Below are 19093 nucleotides of genomic sequence, written 5' to 3' on the forward strand. Positions count from 1 at the left end.
CATATGTACTTTATCATAGGTACAAATAATGAACTTCTGGACCATGAGGATATTTTGGGAGGGCAAAAGAGGCGGTTCCAGGATGGATCCATGCCTGGTACTGAGACATCTTTATCTCCTTTTTCATTAATGTCTTCAATGAAGAGGTTTCAAACCTTCTTGCCAATGTCAGCTCTTTCATGTGCACTAAACATACCGTTCTCCCCAATCTTCTTTGTTAGATTACTAGCTTATCAGTTTCTTTAAACCATAAACTAAAAAAAAAATATTAGTTTCATTCAATAAAGTTTTATGAAGCACTTCCCTTATGGCCACACTGTGAATTAATTAAAGTGGATTCATTACCTTATTGGTATGAGTATTATTTTGAACAATAGAGATGGCAACATGCTCATATCTGCCCATCTTTAAAGTATTACACTGTATTAATTTAAAGTATTACACTTTAGAAAGGTCTTTTTTTTTAACCTGGACATTGCTAAGATAAGAAAGGAACATGCAAGATGTGCATTAGTTATCCCTTTTACTAGACACATTTCCAGCAAATCTTTTTTTTTTTCCGTATGTGTGTGTTTTTCATGTTTCTTTGATGAGTTCTTTTACACTGAATTCCTTCCTAATTTCTAGATTGTAATATGATCTACTTCCATTCACTATTTGCTTTATCAGATAAGTAGTACAAATATTATTGATATTTTATAAATAAATTCAAAGTGAAAAATTTATAATTTATAATTTAATACTCCAAGATTATGAAAATCCAGATGTTCAGTAGAGATAGTGGATAAAATTAAATTCAATGGTGAATTCAACACAAAGAGTCTTCAGTGAGATAATATAGGAAATGATCTACCAAAAAGTTTTATAAGAATTGCAGAATATTAATTTTAAATATGTACATTTTAAAATTGAATAAAGTTTATAATTGAAAATACATTTTGCCAGAAGAACTGATAATTTCTTCTTTTTTAATGTTTATTGATAATTTTAATAATCCTTTATCTATATATCAAAGTATAATAACCCATTTAGATAAAGGAGCTTCAAGACTAAACAATGTCTTAAAAAGTTAGACTTAATAAATCTATGGGAAGAAGCAAATGGGAAAAGATATTCTATCATTCATATTTTCCCCAACATTCATGTTCTATGCACAAATAATTCTTCCCATCTTAAAGCACAAAGAAGCCTAGGTAGGAACTAAAACCAGATGCTAAGTAATCACTTATCATGGCCCATAAATAACATTCAAAATAATATTGAATAACATTATTAAGTAATTAAGTCAGCTATTGCAGTTATCCAGTGAAGGTTATTGAGAATCATAGTCCTGGAGTATTTAACAAAGGGGATGATTTTGCAATAACTGGAAGAGTACACAGTCTGCATGTTGCAATAGTCAAATGAACATTATCTTTGACAAAAAGTACAGGCTAGTCCTCCTCCAAAATATAGGTACAAAATATGAATACTAAAAAAAGAATTAGAAATTTTAATACAGAGAGAAGTATGTCACCTCATACGTATCACTGAGTGTTAGTGGAATAAATCTAGTGACTGGTTTAAATATAATTCTGGAATAGCATACAATATGCAAAAGGAATTGGATAGGCAAAAGGGGGGGGGGGTTATAGGAATCATAAGGAAATATCATGGTCCTACAAAGAATTTGGATGAAAATCAATGGTGGCACAAACAAAAGTGATACTGCCATCAGAATATATTACCAATCTGCAATTAAAGAGGAACTATATGAGGTACTTCGGAAACATCATAGGTGTAGAGCAAAAAAACAAAACAAAACAAAACAAAAACAAGCCTGTAATAGTGATGGAGTATTTTAATGATCAGTATATCTGATGGGATTTCTTAAAAAAAAAACCCAATGTAGAGGTTTTCTTGAATTCCCTTAATGATGATTGATAATTTCATCCTTCATGAGTACTAGAACCAACCACCCATTATGAGTTTTTTCATCATTAACAGGGAGGAACTAGTTGATGGCTTAGAGATGATGAGCATCATGTAAAAGAAATCAAAACTCTTTTAGGAAAGTTGTGATAGAGGAAGTTATACTAGTCGAGAATAATCAGATATGCACCTTAGATTTTATAAGAGAATATTTAAAATTTTATGTTGAAAGATAGATAGGATTTCATGGGCTAACCTTCTAATCTCTGAAGAATAAACATTCTAAACGTGCAAAGAGAATCCATTCTAATAGGCAGATAGGGGAAATTGTCAAAAGAGGCTAATGTTGATACATTGAGAAATCATCCACCAACTTCACATTAAAAAACAAAACAAAACAAAAACATATGCAATGATGGAAATGATGTCAGTTAATAGGGATAAAATGTATGTGTGTATGTGTGAAAATGACTATAGTGTAGTCAGAATAGTGATAGTTAGAATGAAGTTAGTGAGAAAAGCTATAGATTGTCACAAAAGGAAAGGAATGCAATTCTATGTGACTGAGGTGAAGATAACAGAAGAAAAAGCAGACATAAATGTTTAATTATTTTACTTTTTTCTGCAGAGGAGGATCATCTTTGCAATAGAATGTGTTATTATTGAATTGTGTTTGACTTTTTGTGACCCCATTGAGTTTTCTTAAAAGGTTATTGGAATGGTTTGCCAATGGATCCAGTGGAACTTTTTCACAGGCAACCAGAGATTAAGTGCCTTACCCAGGGTTATAAAACTTGGATAGGAGTATCTTAGACCAGATTTGAAATCAGGTTTTCCTTTCTCTGGACTCATAACTCCAACCACTAAGCCACTTAGCTACCATCTATGCATCCAGAGGCTAAATGACTTCCTTGAGGTAACATAGGCAGGATTTTATCTCAGGTCTTCTTGACTCCAGAACCAGTTCTATTATCAACTAAGCCAGAAATGCCTTCAGAATAGAAAGGTCATGGGACTTCTGGGTAAACATGGTGACAGTATAGACGTGGGAAGCTTCCTCTCCTAATCACCCACCAATATAGACTACTTCAAAAGACCAAAAAAACAAATTCATAAGAATGAAGGGACTCTACAGTAGGGCATAGCATTGAAGGTACATGGGATTTGGGCATTTCCACAATGTAAGGGGGTGAAAAAGCTCCCACCAAAACATGAGCTGATCCACCCTTCCCCACCCCACCTATAGAGCCAGAGTCAAAGCCAGCACGCACCAGAATCACTAAGTGAGCGAAGGGCACCTCTAGAGTGAGCAAGCGGCACCTCTAGGTCCTTAAGAGCTAACTATGACCACCAAAGACCTACCCCTGAGAGCAGCTACACCTGAAACTACAGCAGTGTGGGGAGCACAGACTGTGGGCTCTCACAGGAAGGTAGCGCAGAGAAGGGAAGTGAACAATGGAGGCTACAGAGATTCAAAAGCTTGCCTCAGGCAAAATTCTTACTCCTTAACTCCATACACAGAGAGCCTGCCCATATCACTCAGATTTCTGACTAAAAAGGGAAGGAACAACCTCCACAGTGATGACAAATTGTGCACAGGAACAACAAACGTCTTCCAAGAAAAACAAACAAACAAACAAAAAAAAGCATTAAGCCTTGAAAATTTTTATGGAGGAAAAACTCAGGCTACAGAGGAAGTAGAGGAGGAAATTAAAATAAAACCAAAACCTTCCAAAAATGGAAATTATCCACAAGCTCTGGAAGAATTTAAATTGGAACTTATCAAAAAGTTGGAAGCCTTCTGGTAAGAAAAGTGGGAAATAGTTCAAAGAAAAAATAAAAAAAATAGCAGAAAATAAAAATAATTAAAGCAGAAAATCAGGCCTCAAGGACCAGAATTGGGAAACTGGAAGCCAATGATCTCGCAAAATGGGAAGAATTAATAAAGCAAAATCAAAAGACTAACAACTTAGAAGATAACATAAAATATCTCACAAACAAGATGACAGATCAGGAAAACAGAGGAAGGAGAGACAATTTGAGAATCATTGGTCCACCTGAGGAACCATAAATAAACAGAAATCTTGGCATCATACTACAAGAAATTATCCAAGAAAACTACCCTGATGTTCTTGAACAAGGGGGCAAAATAGACATTGAAAGAGTTCATAGAGCACCCTCTACACTAAATCCTCAAAAGACAACTCCCAGGAATGTAATTGCCAAATTCAAGAGCTTTCAAGGTAGGATAAAATTTACAAGAAGCCAAAAAAAGACAATTCAGATACCAAGGAGCCACCTATCAGGATCACACAAGACCTGGCAGCTTCCACACTAAAAGACCTCAAGGCCTGGAACATGATATTCAGAAAGGCAAGAGAGTTAACTGGTTCTTCAACCAAGAATCACCTATCCATCAAAACTGACTACATACATCCTGGAAAAAGTATGGACATTCAACAGAATACAAGATTTCAAAGTATTTGTAAAGAAAAGACCATAACTAAGTGGAGAGTTTGATATCCAAACACAAAGATCAAGAGAAACATGAAAAGGTAAATAAGAAAGAGAGGGAAAAGGGAGAAAAGGTTTTTTTTTTTAAATTCAAACTCTCTTCATTAAGGGCTACAATTAGATCAAATTGTATATATTAATATATGGGGATAATGTTATTTGTAACTCTAAAAATTGTATTCATTATTGTAGTAATTAGAAGAATCACTCACAGAAAGAGATTGGGGCATTAAATTCTATAAGATGATATGCAAAAAGAAAAAGAAAAAGGGTGGGGGGAATCAAAGAGGGCACCAAGAGATACTTGAAGAAATAAAATAAATAGGATGATCTTTATCACACAAAGATACACATGGGAAGGGGAGGGGAAGAATACTCTTATAAGAAGGAGAGGAAGAGAGTGCTAATAGGTAATACTAAAACCTTCCTCTCAGTGAAATCAATTCTGAGAGGGAAGAGCATCTAGATACATTGGGGTCTTGAATTCTATCTTATCCTACAGGGTAAGTGAGAAGGGAAAACTAAAGGGGGTAGGGGGAGTGAGTACAAAAAGGGAGGGAAAACGAGGGGGGGAGGGAACTTAACAGACCCTAAAAAAAACAAGAAGGGAAAAAAAGGAGGGGCCAGAAAGGGAAGCATATCAAGGGAGGGGATCAGGGGGATTGATTAAAAGTAAACCACTAGTTTAAAAGGATATAGCAAAAGCAGAAAGGACAGAACTAGGAAAGAATATCAAAATGCTAGGGAATTCACAAGTGATAATCATAACTTTGAACGTGAAAGGGATGAACTCACCCATAAAATATAAACGAAAAGAGAGTGGATTAGAATCCAAAATACTACCATATTTTGTCTACAAGAAACACACATGAGCTGAGTAGATACTCACAAGTTTAGAATTAAAGGTTGGAGTAAGACCAATTGGGCCTCAACTGATAGAAAGAAGGCAAGAGTTGCAATAATGATATCTGATGAAGCCAAAGTAAAAATAGATCTGATCAAAAAGGATAAGGAAGGTAAATATATCCTGATAAAAGGGAGTATAGACAATGAGGAAATATCAGTAATCAACATGTATGCACCAAATGGTATAGCATCCAAATTTCTACAGGAGAAACTAATGGGATTGAAGGAGGAAATAGATAGTAAAACTATACTAGTGGAAGACCTGAATCTACCACTATCAAATTTAGATAAATCAAATAAAAAATAAATAAGAAAGAGGAAAAAGATGTGAGTGAAATCTTAAAAACATCAGAGTTTATAGATATATGGAGAAAAAATAAATAGGGACAGAAAGGAATATACCTTTGTTTCAGCCGCACATGGTATATTTACAAAGTTTGAACATGTACTAGGTCATAAAAACATGGCAAGTGAGTGCAGAAAAGCAGAAATAATGAATGCAAACTTTTCAGATCATAATGCAATAAATTAATGATCAGTAAGGGTACATGGAGAGCCAAATCAAAAATTAATTGGAAATTAAATAATATGATTATTCAAAATTAGTTAGAAAAAAAATCATAGAAATAATTAATAATTTCATTGAAGAGAAAGAAAATGATGAGATATGCTTTCAAAATCTATGTGAGGCAACCAAAGCAGTACTTAGGGGAAAATTTATATCCTTGAGTTCATATATTAACAAATTAGGGAGGGCAGAGGTTAATGCTTTGAACATGCAAATCAAAAAAACTTGAAAGCGAACAATTTAAAAACCCCCAGAAGAAAACTAAACTAGAGATACTAAAAAGTAAGGGAGAAATTAATAAAATTGATAGTGAAAGAACTATTGAACTAATCAATAAGACTAGAAGGTGATATTTTGGAAAAACAATCAAAATAGACAAAGTACTGGTCAATCTAATGAAAAAAAGGAAAGAAGAAAACAAAATTAACAGCATCATAGATGAAAAGGGAGAGCTCACCTCCAAAGAAGAGGAAATTAAGGCAATCATTAAAAATTATTTTGCCCAATTATATGGCAAAAAATATGTCAATCTAGGTGATATGGATCAATATCTACAAAAATATAAATGCGTACATTAACAGAAGAAGAAATAATTCTTAAATAATCCCATATCAGAAAGAGAAATTGAATCGGCCATCAATGAACTCCCTAGGACAAATCCCCAGGGCCTGATGGATTCACAAGTGAAATCTATCAAACATTCAAAGAACAGCTAATCCCAATACTATACAAACTATTTGACATAATAAGCAAAGAGGGATTTCTACCAAATTCTTTTTATGACACAAATATGGTACTGATTCCAAAGCCAGGCAGGTCAAAAGCAGGGAAAGAGAAATACAGACCAATCTGCTTAATGAACATAGATGCAAAAATCTTAAATAGGATACTAGCAAAAATACTCCAGCAAGCCATCATGAGGGTTATTCACTATGATCAGGTAGGATTTATACCAGGAATAGAAGGATGGTTCAGTATTAGAAAAACCATCCACATAATTTACCATATTATCAAGCAAACCAACAAAAAACACATGATTATCTCAATAGACGCAGAAAAGGCCTTTGACAAAATACAACACCCATTCCTATTAAAAACACTAGAAAGTATAGGAATAGAAGGGTCTTTCCTAAGAATAATAAACTGTATCTATCTAAAACCATCAGTCAACATCATCTGCCATGGGGATAAACTACATGCATTTCCAATGAGATCAGGAGTGAAACAAGAATGCCCATTATCACCTTTGTAATTTAACATTGTACTAGAAACTCTAGCAGTAGCAATTAGAGAAGAAAAAGAAATTGGAGGTATTAAAATTGGCAATGAAGAGACCAAGCTATCACTCTTTGTGGATGATATGATGGTCTACTTAAAGAATCATAGAGAATCGACTAAAAAGCTAGTGGAAATAATCAACAACTTTAACAAAGTTGCAGGATACAAAATAAACCCACATAAGTCATCAGCATTTCTCTATATCTCCAACACATCTCAGCAGCAAGACTTAGTTAGAGAAATTCCATTTAAAATCACCCAAGGTAATATAAAATACTTAGCAATCTATCTGCTGAGACAAACACAGGAACTATATGAACACAACTAAAAAACACTTTCCACACAACTAAAACTAGATCCGAGCAATTGGAAAAATATTAACTGCTCATGGGTAGGATGAGCGAACATAATTAAAATGACCATCCTACCCAAACGTTTTTACATATATTAGTGCCATATTCATTGAACTACCAAAAACTTTTTTTACTAAATTAGAAAAAAAAAAAAAACATAACAAAGTTCATTTGGAAGAACAAAAGATCAAGGATATCCAGGGAAATAATGAAAAAAAATGCAAAGGAAGGTGCCCTTGCTGTACCAGATCTCAAACTATAATATAAATCAGTGGTCATCAAAACAATTTGTTACTGGCTAAGAGACAAAAAGGAGGATCAGTGGAATAGACTCGGGGTAAGTGACCTCAGCAACATAGTCTATGACAAGCTCAAAGATCCCAACTTTTGGGATGAAAATCTACTATTTGATAAAAACTGTTGGGAAAATTGGAAGACAGTGTGGGAGAGATTATGTTTGGATCAACACCTTACACCCTAAACCAAGATAAACTCAGAATGGGTGAATGATCTGAATATAAAGAAGGAAACTATAAGTAAATTATGTGAACACAGAATACTATACATATCAGATCTTTGGGAAGGGAAAGATTTTAAAACTAAGCAATACTTAGAAAGAGTAACAAAGTAAAATAAATAATTTTGATTACATCAAATTAAAAAGATTTTGTACAAACAAAACCAATGTAACCAAAATTAGAAGGGAAGCAACCAATTGGGAAACAATCTTCATAACAAAAACCTCTGACAAAGGTCTAATTACTCAAATTTACAAAGAGCTAAATTAATTGTATAAAAAAATCAAGCCATTCTCCAATTGTTAAATGGGCACATGAATAGGAACTTTTCTGTCAAATCAAAACCATTAATAAGCACATGAAAATGTGTTCTAAATCTCTTATAATCAGAGAAATGCAAATCAAAACAACTCTGAGATATCACCTCACACCTAGCAGATTGGCTAACATGATAGCAATGGAAAGTAATGAATGCTGGAGGGGATGTGGAAAAGTCGGGACATTATGCACTGCTTTTGGGGTTGTGAATTGATCCAACCATTCTGGAGGGCAATTTGGAACTATACCCAAATGGTGCTAAATGTCTGTCTGCCCTTTGACCCAGCCATAGCACTGCTGGGTTTGTACCACAAAGAGATAATAAGGGAAAAGACTTGTACAAGAATATTCATAGCTGTGCTCTTTGTAAGAAATTGGAAAATGAGAGGATGCCCTTCAATTGGGAAATGGCTGAACAAATTATGGTATATGTTAGTGATGGAATACTGTTGTGCTCAAAGAAATAGTGAAGTGGAGGAATTCCATGGGAACTGGAACAACCTCCAGGAAGTGATGGAGATTGAGAGGAGTAGACCCAGGAGAACATTTTACATGATACACTGTGGTACAATCGAATGTAATGGACTTCTTCATTAGTGGAAATGCAGTGATCCTGAACAACCCAGAGAGATCTATGAGAAAGAACACTATCCACATTGAGAGGAAAAACAATGGGAATAGAAACACAGAAGAAAAACAACTGCATGGTTTGAGGGGATATGAATGTGAATGTAGACTCTAAATGAACATCTTAATGCGAACACCAACAACATGGAAATGGGTTATGATCAAGGACACATGTAACACCCAGTGGAATTGCACGTTGCCTATGGGAGAGGTTGGGAGAGGGGAGGGATGAATAGAATATGATTTTTATAACCAATAATGTTGAATAATGTTTGAAATTGACCAAATAAAAATAAAAAAAAGAAAGGTCAAAACAAATATAGCTAATGGGGAGTGAATAACCAAGACAAATAAATAAATAAATTAGAGCCTTTAGTGAGTTAAAGTTACTAGGCCTCATTGAATTATATTATTATATATTGTAATACCTGCCAGTAGTGACTGCTGATCTTGAAAGATCATGGAGAATAAGAGAGGTACTACATGATTGGATAAGGCCAAATATTATCCTGGTTTTGAAAAAATAAAAAATAATGAAGTTTCTGAACTATCCAGTGAACTATCTTCAGTTTCTGGTTAAATTGTAGAACTTATACAGTTAGATTTGTATATCTGAAAAATACTATAGAAATATTTCACTTGGGATTTAATAATACAGTTAATTCTCTTGAGCTTCTCTTGTGGACAATATAGAAATGTTAACTCAGTGATAGTATAGTTCAGCTTATCTGAACTTTGTGAATGACTGGAGCTAAAGAGTAGTCATTAGCTTGTTAATGTCATATCATATTTTCAATGAAATGTTTCAAGGACCTCTGTGTGTTCCCATGCTATTATTATAGTTTTTCAATGACTTGAATAAGTCACAGATAGCATGATTATCCAATTTGAAGATTGAACAAAGCTGACAGTGATAACTGACATGTTGGCTGCCACTTGGAATCCAAAAAGATCTTGACAAGTTAGAATGTTTGGCTAAATTTATTTAAATGAAACTGAATAAGGAAAAAACATCCTTTAGAAGTACAAGATAGGAGAGATATGAAAATGTAGCAGTTCAAGTGAGAAAAAGATGAGAATTTTAGAAGAGTGCAAACTCTATAAATTAATAGTATGGCTTGGTGATCACAAACACTAATGCACTTTTAAATTATATTCAGAGAGAATACGAAAACTATTAGTATCCAAGCTAGAGACAGTGATTCAAAAGTTTTACCCTCAGATGAATTGCAGAATCATAATTTCTGATCAGAACCTATTTCCATGTTGTTGATGTTTGCACTAGGATGTTCATTTAGAGTTTATATCCCCAATCAATATCTTCTTCGACCCATGTAATCAAGCAGTTGTTTTTCTTTGGTGTTTCTACTCTCACAGTTTTTCCTCTGAATGTGGATAGTGTTCTTTCTCAAAGATCCCTCCAAGTTATTCAGGATCACTGCACTGCATTGTCACTAATGAAAAAGTCCATTCCATTTGATTGTACCACAGAGTATCAGTCTCTGTGTATATTGTTCTCCTGATTCTGCTCTTCTCACTCTACATCAATTCCTGGAGGTCATTCCAGTTCACATGGAATTCCTCCACTTTATTATTCCTTTTAGCACAATAGTATTCCATCACCAACATATACCACAATTTGTTCAGCCATTCCCCAATTGAAGGGCATCCCCTCATTTTCCAGTTTTTGGCCACCACAAAGAGTGCAGCTATAAATATTTTTGTATGTCTTTTTCCTTATTATCTCTTTGGGTTACAAAGCCAGTAGTGTTATGGCTGGATCAAAGGGCTGGCAGTCTTTTAGTGGCCTTTGGGCATAGTTCCAAATTGCCACATCCTCTCCAGCATTCATTACTTTCTTTTGCTGTCATGTTAGCCAATCTGCTGGGTGTGAGGTGTTACTTCAGAGTTGTTTTGATTTGCTTCTCTCTGATTATAAGAGATTTAGAACACTTTTTTAATGTGCTTATTCATGGTTTTGATTTCTTTGACTGAAAATTGCCTATTCATGTCCCTTGCCCATTTATCAGTTGGTGAATTTGCCACTCTTATTTAAAATATTTTATAGAAAGCATGTAAGTTAACCAATTAAAATAGACCCAGAAACCTCAATGCACTTAACAAAAATGATAAAAGTTATAAACAACCTAAATAAAGTAATAAGGTCTATTTCAAAATCACCATCAGTGAGCATCAAGAAAAAATTTCAATATTAAATGGATTACATATTTCGTTATTAGCTTAAGACATAAAAGTGATCTATAAAAGATAAATTCAAAATAATTTTGATGGAAAACAAAGAAGTGAAAAAGTTTGCTCATAATTAATTTGAACTGATATAGTAACTGATATAGTAAACATATCATTACTTCCCAAACTGACTTAGATTTAATAAAATAAGAATTAAAATCAAATCAGATATTTCTAAAGCACATAGCACAGTATCTGACACATTGTAGGCTTATTTTTCCCTCCCTTCCCAATTAAAATACCAATGTGTTAGTTTGTAATAAAATTCATATTAAAATAGATGGAAAATATCAATATGCATTTTGAAAAAAGAAAATTAATATCAGCAGATCTCAAAATGCCCTATAAAGAAACACTTCCAAAAACTCTCTAGTAATAGAAAAATAATAGCAAAAACAAATCAATAGAACAGAAGAGAGAATTCGACAGAATTTAATATACGCAAACATTTTGCATTTTAAGTTTCATCAAAAACACTGGAAAATGGATTCATTATTCATTGAAAACTCAGAAAAGATAATGCTTATATAGGCAAAACATGGGTTTTGAACTATACTTTATACCATGTACCTCAAAAATTATAACTGGATTTGTAATCAATTTTTTTTTAAACCTATGCAAAGCACTAGAAAAGGAAATTATATCAGAATCATAGAATCTTAGATTTGGAAGGGACTTAAGGGGCCACCCTGTACATAAGCAAGATTCCTCTGTATGGTATACTCAACAAATGTCAAGGCAGCTTCATCTAAAGGTATCCAGTAATGGGGAACCCATTTTCTCTTGAGTCTGTCCATTCCAATTTTTGATCAGGAAGCATTTTCTTATACCAAGATTAAATTTGCCAATCCCAGCTTCTGCCAAAAGCTCTTAATTTTACACTGATAAGTACAGAAAGTCAAATGTCTACTCCTCTATCTACATGTCAGCTCTTCAGATACTTGAAAAGGATGATTATATCCCTTCAAATTCATCTCTTCTTCAAGCTATACAACCTTAGTTCCTTCAGCATATCCTTATGTGTTCCGGTCAAAAGTGTCTTCACCATCCAGTTTATCAAACCAGGCTGCCTGGAACTGAACCCAGTAATTTGATTATGGTGTGACCAGTACAGGATACTCAGAAATGATTAATTTCATATTCCTGAAAGTTATTCCTTTCCTACTTCAATCCAAGACATCATTAACTTTTTTGACTACTACATCATACTGATGATTCATGTTTGTTTATTGTTTCACTAAAGCTCACACATCTTTTTTCAGAGCATCATACGATACTTCCCTTATCTCATGTTTCTCAAATTGATTTTTGACCTTTGCATTTATCCATACTGAATTATATTTGATTAGATTTAACCTGTTTCTATAGTCTGTGAATATCAGTCAGCAATCATTTATTAGTTATTTATTATATTTCAGACATCATGCTAAATGCAAGTGATAAAAATACAATAAATCAAACAATCCATTCTAGTGGAGGAGAAAATGAGTCAAAAATAATTTTTAAAAAAGAGTATTAAAAATAAGATAAATATAAGATTACTAAAAGAGCTCTCACAATTGAATTACAGCCTAACCAGATTAAAATGAAATTAGGAACTACTTAACAAAATAAATAGAAGTACAGTGAACACTGATAATGTCAATCAATGATATTCTCATATGCTCCCACCAGGGATCCTTATGTTTTATTTTTGAACCCCATTTCTATTTGAGTTTAACAACATTGATGTAGAAAGTGGTACCTAAACTATATCTTAAAGGATGATTTGTAAAATGGAGTTAAGGGGAGAATTCATTCTAGGCATGGGGCATTGCAAAGATGTTGTTCTTGGAAATGGAGTAAAGAGATCCCAGTTATTCTGTATCACAAAATGTATGGCAATATGATGATGATGGAAGGATATGTTGGGCAAGGTTTGTATTTGATTCTGGAGATAAACATAGAACAGGAGAATGACATAGTCAAATTATGAAGTGGGAAGTGATTTGAAGTAGAAGACAAATTTGGAAACTTGCTGTGATCTAAAAGAGATAGGCTAAAGGCCTAAACTAAGAGGAAAGCTGTGTAAATAGGAAAAAATGGACATATGCAAAAATGTTGGATATTAATAAACATCTTGCAGTTAGTGGTAGATGTTGGTTGACGGAGAGGAATGATCAAGGATAATTAACATAGCTGGGAGACTGGAAGAACGATGTTCAATAGAAATAGAGAACTTTGGAAAAGGGACAGATTTTTAGCATGTAGATAATGAGTCCTGTTTTGGACATATTAAGTCTGAGATGTCTCCAGGACATACAGTTTCTAAAGTTCAATAGATAATTTGTGATAAAGGATTGGATCTCAGGGGAGTGACTTATTTTGGAGTTATCCTGATTTATGAATCTCACATAGATTATGAAATCTAAACTCATGGGAGCTGATTAGTTCACTAAGAGAGGGAAGGTAGAGAAAAAATAGTGAACTCTTTAAAGATATTCATGAACACCTTAAGTAAAACAAGGAAGAGTATAATCAGGAATGAGTGATCACATAAAAGCCCAGAGAAGAGAGAATATACAGTGGCAAAGAATAGTTGACAGTATCATATGAAGCAGATATGTCAAAAAGGATGAAGACTGAAAAAACAATTTGACCATGAAATCACTTATGACTTTGGGCCAGAGTGGGAGAGGATTATTTAAATCCAGTGATAAATTAAAAGGTCATGTTACAAAGGAATGGGGAGAAGTGAAGGCAGGGATTACAAATAGCTTTTTTTCTAGCAATTTTTCTGAGAAATGGAGGAGATATGGGATGATAGCTTCAGGGAGTAATAGAATCTAGTAAAACTCTTTCAAGTATGGAGAGACATGCGTCTTTGAAGAAAATGAGTAACAAGTAGGTAGGGACAATCTGAAGATGGGGGGGGGAGTGGAGGATAATTGAGGTTGTGAAATGTTGGTAGAAAATGAAACCAAGGGCACATGTAATGGTGATAGCTTTAGAAAAGAGTAGAGCCACCTCATTGTCAGAGACTGAGGAAAGAAATAGAGTATAGGAACATGTCAAGGGGTTTTGATATGAACAGAAAGGAAATAGTGTTTTTTTTCTTGAGGTAGGGGAGGATTGGATTCTGACCATCCACCAACTTATTAATTCTCCTGATTTTGTGACATCTGCAAATACAATAAACATACTATCTATATCTTTATCCAAGTCATGGATAAAACTATTTAATAAGCACAAGAAGCCTGGGATATTTCACTGGAAATCTTCAGACTGGCCTTCAGTTATCTTAGTTAATTATAAATTTACATATCTAAATTATATTTAAATTACATATATATAAGCATCTGTACATCTTGTCCACAAGAATAGAGACTGAAAAGTGCTGCACTAAAGTCTTCCTTTTATCTCATATATGTTATGCTGATCCCTTAACCCTGTCAAATAAGGAAATGAGTTTTGTCTGGCATGATCTATTTTTTCTAAAATTCTTGTCTTCCATCTTCAAATCAATACTATATATTGATTCTAAGATAGAAGAATGTTAATGGGAGTTCAATATCTTGTCCAGGGTCACCCTGCTAGAAAGTTTCTGAATCCAGATTTGAACCCAGAGCCTCCTTTCTCTGGGCCTGACTCTCTATCCAATGAGTCACATAGCTGCCCCATGGCATGATCCATTTTTGATAGCAATTTTGTCATTCTTAAGACCTTTCCTAGATTTCCTATAGCCCTACCTTCAATAATACATTGTAGAATCTTACCAGGAATTGAAATCAGAATCATTGCTTCATGGGTTTGCATATTGTATTCTCTTCTCTTTTTTCAAAATCAGAACATTTTCCCTTCTCTACCCTTGTAATATTTCTCCTGTTCTCTATACTCTTTCACAGATTACTGACAAAGTTTATTTAAGAACACATGCTATTTCTTCCAGTCCTTTTTCAGAAGGATGCAGTTCATCTTGGCTTAATACTTTAACTCATTAAATATGTAGATGCCCTCATAATATTTATCCTTACTTAGGAGAGAAAGGATATTTGCATTGTTCGAAGTACAAGAAGTGATTGCAGACACTTTGAATATTTATATTACCATTGGTTTGTTGAACCATTATTAAGTTTATTTTTGTTGTTAAGTTTATAATAACAATGATCAAAGAGTGAATGTTGAACTATGTATCATCTTTTCTCATTCTGAAATCATTTTTAGTGCTTGTTTTTTTCAGATGATATTTTGCTATATCAGCAAGAAAATTGGTCAAGAAACCTCTCCCCCTCAACTAAAGAGTTAGGTTGTTTTTTTTTTTGCCTTTTGCAGATACCAAAATATTTTTTGGACATGTATACCTGTGCACAGAGTCCTGAACAGCGCCTGCATAATTGTTTGATTGTTGTGAAAGCTCTACATGAAGTAGATTTAAATATAGATATACAGGTAAATAGCTTTATATTCTGTATGCATGCCCTAGACCATTTATGGATCTTTTCCTGTTGCTTTGGTCCCTTGCAACATTGCTGCAGTTATAATTTTTCAAACATGGATTGAAACAGATTTTCTTCAGGATGTTGTTATAATGTAGAAATTGAAATATGACTCCATAGAAGGCTATTGTAATATTTTAATATGTGATATTATGTACACCCAACTGTGCATAATAGGGCTCTAATTCTGTTGAGAGTCTCAGGGATCATAAACTGCATGAATAAATCTTTAGTGTTTTATTGATTTTTACTGGAGCTCTAAGAATGAATTAAAGGAGTAGAGTTATATGTATATTGCTATTACATTGTATTGTAATTATATGTAATTTATAATAATTTTATATTTATATAATTTATAATATTATAATGTAAAAAGAATAATCTCAGTTGTCCCATTTTGTTGTTCAAACAAATAGACATGTAAAGATTGCAATAGTTTGCAATTGCAATTGCACATTATTAGGCACACTACTATGAGGTAGTAGAAATTCCCTCTCTGATTGGTAACACAGTTATTCAGATTCTGTGTTAATACCTCTAACAACAGGCAACCCATTACCTCACGTAGCCTAAACTAATATGACACAGGCCTAATGGTTAATTTTTTTAATCAACATTAAAAATGTCATGCTTGAGAGGATGGTAATAGGTAGGTCTGCCTTGGGAAGTAGGGGCTCTCCCAGTGACAGCTGTCTCAATTGGTTTGGAGTGCATTATAAAATGTGTCAAGGGAAAGCAAGGTCTGAAGAAGAAAATTCTATAGATGGCCAGTTTGGGTGTAGGCAGACATAAGATGAGAGGCAGGACATTTAAGGTATTATCTGCACATTGACTGGGGAATGGCTAAATACAAGTTGATGGATACACTGTAAGAAACAAATATGAAGAATCAGAGAAGCATGAAAACTTACATGAATTCATGCAAAGCAAGGTAGCAGAACAGTGAAAGTAACAAATGCAGTGAATATAATGTAAATACAAGTAAAAAGCAAGTTTGGCCCTAAAAAAACTATTAGACTCTACCTTCTTTGCAGAGGTGGGGGACTATGAATGTGGAACACTGTATATGCTATTAGACTCAGTTGACATTTTGATTAGTTTTCCTTTTTCTTTTTATTCTTTTTTTTATTATAGTTTATGCATCTTTGGGAAAAATAAGGATAATATAAAAACCTTAAAAAAAAAGCTAGCATATCAGACAGATACCATTCTGATACAGTTCACTGAAATCTGACTTGGAGCCAGAAGATCAGCTCCCAACTTACTGCCTTTGTGACTTTGATCAAATGGGCTTTAATTTTTTTATTTGTTAGAATACAAGATTGGACTAGACAAACTTGCATGTCCCTTGCAGATCTACTTTGACCCAAATTACAGCTAGTTAGATAAAGAGGGAAACATGCTCATTCCTAATAATTTTACCCTCTATTCATCAGTCGTTTGACTTGAATGATATTTATGACTGTGCTATGGTTTCAGAATTCAAGAAAAAAATTACAAATTGAATTTGGAGCTCTGTGGGAGAATAGTGCCTAAGGGGACATTAAGTCCTTATTGGCTATATGACACACATCCCAGGGAATTGTCATGTTGCAGAGAATAATAAGAACTATTTGGACACAGAAGCTAGTTTTTATTAGTCATAGCAGAAATAGAAGAGTAACAGGACTAGGTCTTCATAACAAAGGGTACCTCTGATGCCAGCTTTCCATCACATGAGTTTTTATGCCTTGGGAAGCAAAGAAGCTAAGGGGATTGATTTCCTGCCCCATAAAGGAGTAGCCATACATAAAACAAATTGTTTATTATCCTCTCAAAAAATTCTCCAGAAAAACTCTTTTATTGATGAATATATCTATAATGTCTAGGTACTAAATACCTTCTCTCCATACATATATACCTATATAGATAATAAGCAGTACAAATAGATATGTCCATATACAGATGCTAAAATACCATATCGATATAGATATAAAAAATAAGTATAGGTATGTTTACCAACAAAAACCTTTTTCTGAAGAATTGTTTTTTGGGTAGGGGTGTTGGTAAGAGCAGCTTCCATTTCATGGAGGACTACTTCTTTAAGGGTGCTAGGAATCTTAGCTCCCTTGCTGCCTAAAGTATAAAACCTCATCCCACAGAGAACTGGAATTGGAAGTTTTGGTAAAACTCTCATTGCTCTGAACTAACCTTACTAATTGCCTTAGAGACTGTGAAGGCTGAGGGGACTAATGTTTCATCTGAAGTAGGATCCTTTTTAACTTTAGGAATTGTACACTTTTTAATCATTTAAAGTAGTTTTTTATCACAGTTTATGGTCCTTGAGTTTCTCATTGCATTTTAACTCCTAGCCTAAATCACTGGACCATTTTGACAATTGGGGAGAAAAATGGCTTATTGGCTTAGCAAGGAATACATTACTGGGTAAGATGTGCTTGTTAGCAGGATTGAGTTGTCTCCAGAATCTCTATCTCTGACTGAGCTACTATCACTAAGGCTACAAGATGACTACAGATCTAGAACTATGGCAATCATCTCCACTAATGCAGTTATTTAAATCTCTCAGGCATCCCTACCACTCCCTATATAGAGTTTAGGAATTTCTAATACAGATTTTTATAGACCATTTCTCCTTCCCTTTCCAGGACACTCAAGCTCATCATTTCTCATTGTAATTGATTTTCACTTTCCTTTATTTCCTTTGTCCAATTTGGGGCAAGATCCATGGGAAATAAAAACATGATAACGTATAACATTTTTATCAGTATCTAATTAGCAATTGTTTTGTTTAGTATATGGGAATGTTCCCTTGGGAACATCTCTTCTGCCTCCTTTGTACTCACTGGAAGCAAAATGATGAAATTAGGAATAAATTTCTTTTGTGCTCTTTCTTCATTAATTCAAATCCTCAATATTTATTCTTCTTATTTGTACCTTTTAGAATTATAATCCTAGCACTGAGGCTAGCCACACATAGGAGGCAGTCTCATTCTAGGTACACTCATGTTGGAGGCTAAGTTCTAATGGAACCTGGCTTGGTGGGGGTGGAGAACAATCTTCTCTTCTCCTATTAGACCATCTGGAGTTTCAAGAATCATCCTTATACCTAGAGGTTAGGAATGGGGATTGCCCTTTTAATATATATATATATATATATGTAGTTTTAGTTCTCCAGACAATTAGAAGTAGCTTCATGCAGATGAAAAACAATCAAAGGATACCTACACTTACTCTGAAGAAAGGAAGAAAAGTCTTTCTATCATGTATCCTCAAAGAGATACCACATATATTTAATTCTTCAAAATTAGTCCTCAAATATTTGAAAGCTAAATTTCCCTGGTTTGTTCATTTTTTTCATATAAGTATTTTTGAAAA

The 19093-nt window shown here is 33.9% G+C and overlaps 1 protein-coding gene across 4 annotated transcripts in view; it reads left to right on the forward strand.

The window, feature by feature from the left end:
* The window catches only part of CFAP47 (cilia and flagella associated protein 47), an 886918-nt gene that overhangs the window by 280660 nt on the left and 587165 nt on the right, over positions 1-19093 (forward strand). For all 4 annotated transcript variants that reach the window (XM_016433371.2, XM_056826271.1, XM_007493353.3 and 1 more), the window contains one exon: positions 15555-15671. In XM_016433371.2, coding sequence (XP_016288857.2) covers positions 15555-15671 — 117 coding nt within the window. The remainder of the gene's footprint in view (positions 1-15554; positions 15672-19093) is intronic.

Source organism: Monodelphis domestica, chromosome 4, assembly GCF_027887165.1.
Source record: "Monodelphis domestica isolate mMonDom1 chromosome 4, mMonDom1.pri, whole genome shotgun sequence".
Classification (NCBI taxonomy): domain Eukaryota; kingdom Metazoa; phylum Chordata; class Mammalia; order Didelphimorphia; family Didelphidae; genus Monodelphis; species Monodelphis domestica.